The sequence below is a fragment of the Gymnoscopelus braueri genome (genome assembly GCF_963280865.1).
Source record: "Gymnoscopelus braueri genome assembly, chromosome: 23".
Taxonomy (NCBI): Eukaryota; Metazoa; Chordata; class Actinopteri; order Myctophiformes; family Myctophidae; genus Gymnoscopelus; species Gymnoscopelus braueri.
This window is the reverse complement of record NC_137625.1, coordinates 29,246,292-29,258,861: the sequence shown is the minus strand read 5'-3', so window position 1 is coordinate 29,258,861 and position 12,570 is coordinate 29,246,292. Positions and strand designations below refer to the sequence as shown.

General features: G+C 43.3%; 1 protein-coding gene across 1 annotated transcript in view; it reads right to left on the bottom strand.

The window, feature by feature from the left end:
• Nucleotides 1-12,278, bottom strand: part of flncb (filamin C, gamma b (actin binding protein 280)) — a gene marked incomplete at its 5' end in the record, with an annotated part of 99,114 nt that extends 86,836 nt beyond the window's left edge. Inside the window, one exon of the mRNA XM_080420567.1 lies at nt 11,879-12,278. Coding sequence (XP_080276693.1) covers nt 11,879-12,278 — 400 coding nt within the window. The remainder of the gene's footprint in view (nt 1-11,878) is intronic.
• Between the last annotated feature and the right edge of the window lie 292 nt (nt 12,279-12,570).

The following is a 12,570-nucleotide window of genomic DNA, read 5'->3' as shown; positions in this document are numbered from 1 at the left end:
ACAGTATCAGCAATATAGTATACTGCGATATAGAACAGTAACTGTCCTGTCATCATGTGAAGTAGTGGTTCTCAACCAGTGGTCCGGGGACCACCAGTGGTCCTTGATGGGGTTCCAGGTGGTCCCCAACTAAATGATGGAGAGTTGGTAACCAAATGGACCCTTATAGATCTTTAACTCTTGAGAGCGTAAAATGAAACCAAACGGACCCTTACGGGTCCGTTTGGTTTCATTTAACGCTCTCAAGAGTTAAATTATTGTTAAACATCTGCATTACTTAATTAAAGAATTGTTATTTTGATTAACGTTTGCCTGTTATTATCTCTCCTATGATACCACATCAATACAGCATGGAATTGTGGACCAAATCTTATCCAACAACAAGAAAATATTCTAAGTTTTGGGTCCGAGAGGCAAAATCTCATCAAACGGTGGTTCCGTGGCTCAAATGCCGAATAAATAATGGACGTTGATATGAAAAGGGTTGAAAACCACTGATGTAAAGGGATGGTGGGAAAGCAATGAATGCAGACAGTCCTGCAGGACAAATGAGTATTTATGACTAATGTCTTGAGCACAAGAAGAACCAGAAATTCCATGGTTCCACATGGGGCCCTTCCTGGCTTCGGACCGGATCTTGCTGGAGATTTTCCCAACTGTGTTTCCACTATGGTCAGCTTTCTTACTGTTGGTCTGAGAGTCTAAATAAAAAAGGGACTGGACAGACCAGTCCCCTTTTTAATCAACCTAGGAGCTAATTCCTTATAGCGTTGTACCAGGGGGTCCCCAGCAAAATTATTTAATATAGCGTCACAATCATTTCATCATTTTATATGTTGGCTATTCAAAAATAGCAGATCTACAAGCTCATAGCGCGGCACCGAGTGCCGCACTATGAGCTTGTAGATCTGCTATTTTTTTTAAATCTTGAATTTTAGTGAAAGTCTTTGCTTCTGGGGGTCCCTGGCACAACATATTTTCAGATGGGGGTCCGCGGCCAAATATTTATCAATTTGGTGGTCCTTGACGTGAAAAGGTTTGAGAACCACTGCTGTAGAGTCCCAGTCTAAGTGTCCTTGAGCAAGACACTATCAGAAAACGTTCACATGCCCAAAATATCGATGCCAGGTTTCAAGTGACTAGAGAGCGCTCAATTGAGCCATCTGACTAGTCACCCGCTTCGGTGAATAATACAGAACATACGTTTTCCCTCCCCTATGGGGACCAGCAAATAAACACTCCCCAAATAATAGGAAATGTCTCTGTTGAAGTTATCTTTTCTCTCTGACAAGGCTGTTAATGGCATTATCCGGAGATTGACGACAGCAGCTGTGTCTGATATTAACCTCATAATTCACTGTGACATGCCTTTGAAACTTCTGGGCTACAGCCAGTGCTGTTGATCGAGACTCCAGGACATTGCCAACTTAAGTCTAGGTGGTCTTATCTTTGCTTCCGCTGAATCATGAACAAAAGCAGCGAGCTATGAGGCAAAAAAAAACAAAAGGTCAGGACAAAATCAGAAGTTGGGAGATGGAGAAAACAAGTTCCCTTCCGCTAAGAGGGGTCACTCTCGGTATCCCCTATCGGCCACTGATGTCACACCTCAGCTCTGCTTACACACTCGGCGTGGAAGTGACTCCATGTCTACGGTCACACACCCACACACACACACACGCAGTCCTCCAGACATTCGTCTCCAGGCCAAACGTAATCTCATCTTCAGTTACACTTATACCGCCGAGCTACCGTGAACCTGGCCCTTGACCTCCTCACCTCTCAGGCCCCCCCACAGCAGAACTATTAGCTGCCAGTTGTTAGGTTCAATGCTTTTCAACCAGTGGGGTGAGGGCACCAAAAGTGGACTGCTAAGATGTTCTGACAGGGGTCAGAGACAAAGAAACAACTTCAGAAGAAGGATATTCTTGTTACTTAGCATTTCATGCTGTGGCTTCACGGTCAACACAAGACATTCCCGTCACCCAATCACCGCTATAACCACCATGGTGTCCGACATTCTAATCATCACCTCTGTCTCATTCCCCGTTTCCTCACAGCCCCTCTGTCTATCTTTAACATGCACCCACACTCAGTCCACTGTGACTGGCCTTAATATAGTTCGTTTATGAAGTCAGACAGGGGGGCAAATGTAAAGTGAGACAGTATTGAGGTAACAGGAGGTAGGTTCAAGAAGAAATGGGAGCATTATAACCACTGTGCAATCTCTAGGCACAAGACATTCATCCTTCAGTATTCTCTCTGTCTCATTCCTCGGTATAGAAACCAGTGCGTCATCCCTCGATGGCCCGACATGCAGTATGTGTGCTCCTGGGAGCCCTGGTGAACTTTCCCTGCTACCCCTGTTTCCTCCAGGAACCATGAAGTCATCCCATCTGTCAGTATAGCTGCTGGGGAAGGGGGGAGTATATTGGAAATCTGGCAACCCTACCGCGCTGCCCCGAAGCCACACAATTTAGCGCTTTTTGAAGCGACTCTTATTCTGCAGGTGTGCAGTTTGTGTTTACGTGCGCTCTCTGTTAGTGGTGGCGTCTCAAGCTTGATTTATACTCCGTCACACCAGCGATATAGTGCGATGTGAGCTTGTACAAAATATAAATTTGGATTACTATCATTGAAGATTCTATCGTCAGTGTCAATTAGACATGACTCCATGACTCAACAGACTCAACATGACTCAGCGGAATAAACAGGAAATAAAACACCTGAAATATCAGCCAATCTCGGTTAGATTTACAGATCTACACTACAGTATTACAGGCTCTACAGTATACTGTATAGCCTATTCACCAGCCTTCAACTCTCATTTTAACTGTCAAGTCTCCATGGCAATAAGCTGACCCTGGCTGTCTGTGGCGATAGAGACTTTACAAGGACAGCCATTAGAGAGATCGTGGACATGTGGACAGGCCTACTGTATTTTCCCCTTGCTTTGCAGTTTTTGCACTTTTATGAGTTTAACCCATCAAGACCGGGAACGCATCTGTGTCATTTTAAGATTTATTTGGGCTATTCAAAAATAGCAGATATACAAGCTCATAGCGCGACATCTGCTATTTTTTGAAAGAAAGTCGTGAAAATGTGTGCAAATCTTTGAATATATATATACACCTTTAACTCAAATATTTGCTTCTGGGGGTGGGGGGGGGGGTTCCTGGAACAAAATGTTTTGAGATAGGGGTCCGCGGCCAAATACACATAATTTTGGGTGGTCCTTGACATGAAAAAGTGTGAGAACCACTGATTATAGCAAAAATATATATATATTCAAAGATTAGCAAAAATGTTCACGCTTTTTCAAAAACTATTTGCAGATCTACAAGCTCGTAGCGCGGCACTTGGTGCCACGCTATGAGCTTGTATATCTGCTATTTTTGAATAGCCAAAGTATAAAATAATGGTTAAAGTGGTTTACACAGATGCGTTCCCGGTTTTAATGGCTTAAAGAGCCAAGTTTGAAACAACACAGAGGGACAGAGTGGGGCTGTAGATGGCCAAAAAATCTATAGCAGATGATGATGCCTTTTGTTGCTATCGAGCTCAAGCCTTTATGGTGATTCATAAACCATTAATTACTAGGAGGAAATTGGGATTTCACACATTATGTAGTTGGCAACAGATATAATCTCTCTGTTGCTCAATAACTATGTGCCATTTCCTGCAAGCTGTCGATGCTTTTCCCCCTTTAATGGCTTGGGTTTATTTCAGAATATACAGTATACGCTGGAAATGGAAAAGTCCATGCACTGGAAACTGAAGACCCTCCAGGATAAAGGGCCAGTTTTTGTGCAGGAATATTGCCTGGCTGCTGGAGGTGTTCTGAGGTAGTGGCATGGCAAATGTTGCAATCAGAACTCTCCCCACTTGAGTGGTCAGACCACTTTGTCTTTAGTGGCTATGTGGTGTGTGTGTTTGTGTGCTTGTGTGTGTGTGTGTGTGTGTGTGTGTGTGTGTGTGTGTGTGTGTGTGTGTGTGTGTGTGTGTGTGTGTGTGTGTGTGTGTGTGTGTGTGTGTGTGTGTGTGTGTGTGTGTGTGTGTGTGTGTGTGTGTGTGTGTGTGTGTGTGTGTGTGTGTGTGTGTGTGTGTGTGTGTGTGTGTGTGTGTGTGTGTGTGTGTGGAGTAGCGGTCCTGGCGCTGCTTGAACATTCTTCTGAGCTGACTGCCTCTGACACATGGAAATAATTAGAGACCCTACTGAAGAGAGAGAGAGAGAGAGAGAGAGAGAGAGAAAGAGAGACCATGGGAGAGAGAAAGACAGACAGAGAGACCCTGCTGGAGAGAGAGAGACAGAGAGAGGTAGAGAGGCAAAGAGAGCGAGGGAGAGATAGGAGGACCAGGCTTGTTTTTGTTTCTTTCAAGATCAGCGGAAGGATTCAACATATTGTTACATTGTGGCAGAATTAACAGAGCATTTCAGAGCCGTTATTGTGCTTTGCTGAGACACAGATATCATGCGCACGCACACGCGCGCACACACACACACACACACACACACACACACACACACACACACACACACACACACACACACACACACACAAACGCACACGCACACGCGCACACACACACACACACACACACACACACACACACACACACACACACACACACACAGTGCAGGGCCTACAAACTCTTGTTCTCTCTCTCTCTCCATCTCTTTTGCTTTCCCTCTCTCACGCTCTCTTCCATTTTATTTCTTTGTCTCCATGTTCACTATCGCGTTACACAGTTATTGCTGAGGCCCATTAGAGAACCGCAGCATTTAGTGCATAGTGAACCAGGAAAATGGATGCTAACACATGCACAGAAACACACATACTGTACAGTATATTCCACGGTGTATTAACTTGATAAAGCTAATGTTTTTTGACTAATGCTAGGTTCTTGGTTTACCTGGGATCCTAGTATCTTGAGGCACTACACTGTCTCTCTGCATTCTATGTATGTGATTACCTTGCTTATTGTAAAGTCACTCTGGATAAGAGTGTCAGTGCTAACTACCTACATTGTAAATTGTAAAGTAAAAGTGTTCAAATTTACATTTGTACATACTCAGAGTCAGAGAATGTACAAATGTAACCAAATGGACCAATTTTTTAATTTGTAGTATGTTCTCTGGCTCATGTTCATCAACTCCCCTCTGTTAACCCATTCAATCCAGGAACGCATCTCTGTCATTTAAGATTTATATCAGATCTACAAGTCTCATGGCGCGGCACTTTGTGCCACGCCATGAGCTTGTAGATCTTTTTTTTTTTTTTTTTTTTTTTTTTTTTAATTCTTTTTTTTAAGCAAATATTGTAAAATATGTTGTTCCAGGGACCCCCCAGAACTTTCACGATTTTTCAAAAATAGCAGATCTACAAGCTCATAGCGCGGCACTCGGTGCCGCGCTATGAGCTTGTATATCTGATCTTTTTTTAACAGCCAAAGAAATCTGAAATGACACAGATGCGTTTCCCGGATAGAATGGGTCACACCGAGTTGAGTCTGCAGACAGTAGATCACTTAAGCTGCTGCACAAATGCTCAGCCACTCTATCAGAGCACTCACTCACTTCCTGTCTCTGATGTAGACAGAATGAACAGGAGAGAGGGAGAGGGGGAGAGAGGGAGAGAGGGGGAGAGGGAGAGAGGGAGAGGGGGAGAGAGGGAGAGAGGGAAAGGAGGAGAGAGGGAGAGAGGGAGAGGGAGAGGGGGAGAGAGGGAGAGAGGGACAGGGGGAGAGAGGGAGAGGGCAGCAGGAGATAAGTGCAGACAGGGCGCTCACACTTTACTGTCATTCTTATGGAACCGTTTTCCAAGTTGTCATCCAATAATACAATTTAAGAGAACAGGATTGTACACAAGAAAACACACATACTCTTACTGCTATACGTGAAGACTCACAACTGATATCCGTTGACTGCGTTAATTCCTTAACGTCTAACCCTTACATTAAAGGGATAGTTCACCCCCCAAAAATATTTTAGCCCAAATAAGCAACTACACTTCAGAAACAAGCCCAAACAAAAGCAACCAGCAACTATGAATATTTACAAGCGACTTTACGGGAAAACAAGCCCAAAGTCGCTTATAATAAGCAGACCTGGCAACACTGGCACAATCTTGCAGGCCAGCCTGCCAGCTCTATAACGCATTAGCTCAACAATGTGCGCATCGGCCGACAGTTTGTGCTGAACTAAATGCCAACTTTTGCCAACAGACTGCCAGTCCGTTGCAATCTGTTAGTCTGAACTGAAGTAGTCTGTTTGGTGAGAGTCACCTCAAGTCTCTCCACTCCTGTACCATGCCAGTTCACTGACATGACCTCTTCTTAGCCCTCAGTGATTCCTCTCTCTCCTCCTAACAACTCTTTTACTCCTCTCTCCCCTGTTAGTACTCTAACCCCCCCCCCCCCCCCCCCCCCTCCTACCCATTCTCTCTTCCTCCCACCCACACTCTCTCCCCCCCTGGAGGCTCAGTGTCTATTTTAAGCACCTGTTAGTGAAGGGTGCACTGCAGGGCCTCAGCTGTCTGGCCATCAATCAGAGCCTCTCCCCCCCCCTCACTGAGCAGCACCATCACAGCTAAGCTAATGCTTCAGTTATGCTCTGTCAAAGTTTGTCAGCTTGTAGATCTGCTATTTTCGGCGTGTGACACCGTCCTATGACAAAGTATAGATTGCAGGCTAACCGGTCAATCCATTGTTTCAAGTTGTGGTTCCTGCATGTTGCAGCCCAGGCAAGTTCTCATGTTGCAGACGGTCAAAACATGGCACTACTACGATTTGTTCAAAGTTCGTGTGCCGTGAGTGAGTGCGTGCTTTCTTCCATGACTTGAGGAAGGTGGCGGACCGGACCACCTCTGCGGGTGCGGACTGAGGATAGTAATAAGAGGACAGGATATGAAAACACCATCCTGACCTTCCCCTGGCAGACGGACCAAAGCGTAACCATGTGCTTAGCTTACACCCCATGTCTTCCAGCACTTACTTCCTGGTTCAGTGTGTGTGTGCGTGCGCGTGTGCGACTGTGCGTGCGTGTGTGTGTGTGTGTGTGTGTGTGTGTGTGTGTGTGTGTGTGTTACCCGACACCCTCCTCCCCAACCAGTTGAGTAACAAGGTTCTGGAGGGTTCCAGCTTATCACCAATGTCACTTCTTGTCCAGCCAGTCTGCTGACCCACTATCCCCTCACCACATACAGTACACACCACAGCCAGGGTTACTGACTACTAAACAACACACATGCACGCACGCACGCACGCACACGCACACGCACACGCACACGCACGCACACACACACACACACACACACACACACACACACACACACACACACACACACACACACACAGCTGTCATTGATCACAAGCATAACATCCATTCAGTCCCCCATCACATGTTACGCATCTAACAACCCTTAGAAGTAACCCCCCCCTCTTCCATTTATGGGCTGATTATGGTAGGGCTGTCAAAATCAAATCACAATATGTTTCACCAAATACCTTGGGGATTACTATTGGTGCTTTTACAAAATAGTTACACAATGAGATTTTTGATAAATAATCATCAGTAACTATATCTACTGTAAGTGGGTAAAGACAAATAATAGAATAACTAGAACACTCCTTGGGGTGTTTTTTGTCACTGTATAGAATTTATATGCAGTGGTGGAAAAAGTACTCCAATGTTTTACTTAAGTAAGAGTATCAATACTGCAATGTAGAACTACGCTGTTACGGAATTCAAACTGTTACGGAATTCAAAATTTACTTGAGTAAAAGTACAAAAGTTTTGGTATCTTGGTATTAGTAAAAGTACTAAAATGTTTGAAAAATTGCAGATCTACAAGCTCACAACGCGTCGTGATATTGATATGTCTCATGTCAATGTATTGAATGTATTTGAATCCCGGACTTTTACTTGTGACAGTGACAGAGTATTTCTACTTTGCAGTATTGATACGTACAAAATGTGAGTACTTTTTCACACTGCACAATAGCCTACAGGTCCTTTGTTGTGCACTCTCACAGCTACTGTGTTCAAATGGGACACGACAGGGACAACAAAGATCACATACTGGAAGGACAGGCCAAGCCGATGACAGACTTAACCCATTTAGACCGGGAAAGAATCTGTGCCATTTTTAGATTTCTTTGGCTATTCAAAAATAGCAGCTAAACGAGCTATATATTAGATCTTCTATTTTTGAATATATATATATATATTTTTTAAGCAAACATTTGTAACTCAAATCTTTCCATCTGGGGATTCTATAAATGTTTTCTAAATCCTAACAGTTTTCTGAAAAACGTATGTTGCTATAATATCAGTGGTGCTCAAACTTTTTCATGTCAAGGACCCCCAAAATGATGTGTATTTGGCCGCGGACCCCCATCTCAAAATATTTTGTTCCAGGGACCCCCATGAAGCAAAGATTTGATAAACAAATGTTCCCTCTAAAAGATATATATAATCAAATATTCGAAAGTAGCAGATCTACAAGCTCATAGTGCGGCTATTGGTGCCGCGCTATGAGCTTGTAGATCTGCTATTTTGAATGGCCAAATAAATCTTAGAATGACACAGATGCGTTCCCGGTCTTAAAGGGTTAAACAAAAAAATGATGAGGAAGTGATGAAAGGACACACACACACACACACACACACACACACACACACACACACACACACACACACACACACACACACACACACACACACACACACACACACACACACACACACACACACACACACACACACACACACACACACACACACACACACACACACACAGGACAATATCCTCATGTCTTGGCACCTTAACGGTGATGACAGAGGGATGACTGTAATCCAAACACACCTAGCAGCTGCTGTCACACTCAACCAAAATGGTGCTAAAGAGCACTAAAAGTGGCTAATCATAGGAGAACCTATTTCGGTGCTAATATAGCACCTATCATAAAGGTGCCATGTAGCACAGGTTTGGAGTGGATACAGATGGAGCTGCAGTGATGATGACAGGCAGGCATGTCTCCTTTGGGGGTCCTGGAATGTTTCCTTAGACATAGCGGGGGTCTTGGGTGGCGAAAAGTGTGAGAACCGTTGCTTTAATGTGTAACCACCATCTTTTGTGTGTACCAACCGATACTGCCTCACCATCAGACAGACCTTTAGACATGCTTGATAACTCATCAAAATGTGACCAAATATATATCAGCATATTCAGCAGGGCTACTAGCTAAAGTGTGAGAGAGGCAGGGTTGCCCTGATGACAGTGGTGGAAAAAGTGCTCAAATGTTTTACTTAAGTAAAAGTATCAATACCGCAATGTAGAAGTACTCTGTTACAAGTAAAAGTCCGGAATTAAAAATTTACTTGAGTAAAAGTACAAAAGTATTGGTATCAAAATGTACTTAAAGTACTAACATGTTTGAACATAGCAGATCTACAAGCTCGTAGATCGGCTATTTTCAAATAGCCTAGGTATAAAATAAGGCTAAAGTGGTTAATGTATGTTTTATAATGTAATCATTTATATCTGCAAAGTAACTAGCAACTAAAGTACTTGAGTAAATGTACTTTTTCTTACTTCACACCACTGTAAGTGGGCTCCCAAATAATTGCCAACACTAAAGTTTAAAGTCATGGTACTTTCTTTAAAACCTTGAAAAATGAGTTTTCATGGTGATACAGATAAATAAGATCTTAAAGTATACTACGTTAGTTCCATTGATACAAACCGGAACACAACCGATCGACTGATCATTAAAACAGCTCTGAAAATGCACACGGCCCACACCACCTGACCACTTAACACAGCAAGCCGAAAGGCCGCAAATTAACACTTTAGAGACTGGGCCCTGATCCAAAAAAAGCATGGGAACCAACCACTGGTATAACAAGGACCACTTCAGTTCGCTGTGTGATTAAATCAAATGTTTTGTCCGTGCGCATAAGCTCAACCAGAAATAGAAAGCAATGTTCTGTGTTCATGCACTGATCAAGCAACGAGACTAAACTTCCAGACAGCCCTTGATCTGGAGACTTTCAAGGACCTGTCAAACTGCTTTTATTGCATGAGGCACTTCTACTTCATTTCTCAAGAATCACCGATGATAATAACACAGAGCTTGTTCCCAGGTTATTATGTCACAAAGTCTGATGTGTGGTCTTAATCTAGCCATCATTCTCTATAAATGAATTTGATGGATTCCAAGAACATCCTGGAACGAGGATACAAGGCAACTGAGGTCAACTGAGAGCACCAGATACAGTTTCATAGTAAATTGCTTAATTCTTATGATTCATTTAAATGCACTGTATTCAGCCATCCCTGCCAAATTACATTATAACATGTTAAAATTAGACTCCAGTGAACTGGAACATTTTGAATTTAATTGTTATCAAACTTAATTTCATGTAGTTAAATCCCCCCACCCATTAATCTCAGTACACATCCATATATTCTTAAAGGGATAGTTCACTCAAAAAATTACTTATTTTCTATCAATTACACACGCCATGAAGCCTTGAATTCATGGAGATTTTTTTTGTTTTTATCACATTCTTAAGCCAATAATTTGATGACCGGGTGGAAAGATGCAAATGTCTCCGGTAGGCACTTTGAGTCTCCTACCGGAGCCGCCGCCGGTCATCAAATTATTGGCTTAGGAATGCGACAAAAACAAACAAATATCCATGAATTCAAGGCTCCATGGGGTGACTAATATATATTTAAAAAAACTATTTGGGGGGGTGAACTATCCCTTTAAAGGGCGTTATGTATGTATCATGGTAATAACAGTGATGAACCCAGTCACCACCCAGTTACCACATCACCCCTCTAAGAAACGTAAATCAATATGGATATATTATGGACCGACACATCCAAAGTTGTGCCAGTGATGATGAATTGTATGAACTCCTGCAGCAGATGGGCTGTCCCAGTGGTTCCCAAGCCTTTTAGCTCAACACCCAAAAGAGAAACTAGATGTTTGCCCGGGACCCAAAACTATAGTGACAATAGCAGATCTACAAGCTCACAACGTGGCATGCACTATTTTCACTACTTCTTAAACATTTACTTATTTATTTACATAAATAAGAAATATATATATATATATTTTTTTTTATTCATGAAACACTTTAGAAACATTTTGGAATTGTTTTTAATTGAGGAAAAGTTTTCTTAATCTTTTGATTTTTTTCCCCTTTTTTTTAATGTAGGAAACGGAAAAAAGGGAAATATTTTCTTGCGACCCATAAAGATTGGTCTGCGACCCAAAGATGGGTCCCGACCCACTGATTGGGAAACAGTGGGCTATCCGACCTCACAGTGCTTCTCCTCCTGCTGCTAGAACAACACTGATGACATGTCACTGATGTCAGATGATCACATCCCTGCGTAAAACCTCCATTAATCCCATGTTCATTTGTGCTTTTATATTATTCGGCCCAGCATTCATTTTGAAATACTGTACGTACACTTCATCAGTGGTGGACAAAGTACTCAAATACATGTTTTGTTGCTATAGATTGTGCGAAATGCAGTGATGTAAAGTAAGTAACTATAGGCTACATTTACTCAAGTACTGTACTTGAGTACAATTTTGAGGTACTCTTTACTTTACTGGAGTATTTCCAATTTTCAATGCTTTTACTTTAGGTACTTTAAATAGCCTATATTTTGATGCCAATACTTTTGTACTTTTACTCGAGTAACTTTTTGAATTACTGGACTTTTACTTTCTACACTGCAGCATTGATACTTTTACTTCAGTAAAAAAAATGTGAGTACTTCTTCCAGTTCCACCACTGGCGAAATGCAGTGCGTAAAACAGTGCGTCAAACACACCCAACAAGCCATGAAACTCACCTATGGACACCAGCTTGATGTGCTCCCTCTCCAGGAACTCCAGCGCCACAGAGACGTTCTCCAGCTTCATCTGCCTGAAGTTGGGCCTGGCGTGGTACTTTCTGTACATCTTCTTCTGGCTGAGGGTCTCCAGCAGCCCGATGAGCTTCAGCCCGTCGCTCAGGTCCTTCTGCAGGTCCCCGATCCGCTTGTTGAGGCCCTTGAGGTGCTCGTTGCACCAGCGCGTGAACGTGTTCTGCTGGATCTTCTTCCAGGGAGCGTCCTCGGCGAGGTCCTTCTCCGTGGCCGGCATCTCCTCCTCGTCCTCCGGGTTGTGATCGCCGTTGTTGTCGGTGGTTCCCTCTCGGTAGTACTGCGGCGGGAGCTGCTGCTCGTAGTACTGCGTGTTGTTGCTCATCATGTTTTTTTTTGTCAGTTATGCCCTCCTTTTATAACGGAAAGGAAGGGGAAAAAAAGGATCGGGCCAGTGGGTGCCAAGCAGCCTCAGTCTGCTGGGAGTGAAAAAAAAAAAAAAAGTTCAAACTTTGAAGGAAGATTGGAGAAAAAAGGGAAAAAAACAGTGAAAGGGCGTGAGTTGTGCGCGTAACGCTCGCCCCGAAACACAGTCGCCCACTGCTGGGTAAAATCCGGCGACCTCGGAACGGAACGGTCGCCACCTGGTATTCCTCTAAACGTAACTTCAGTACAACTAA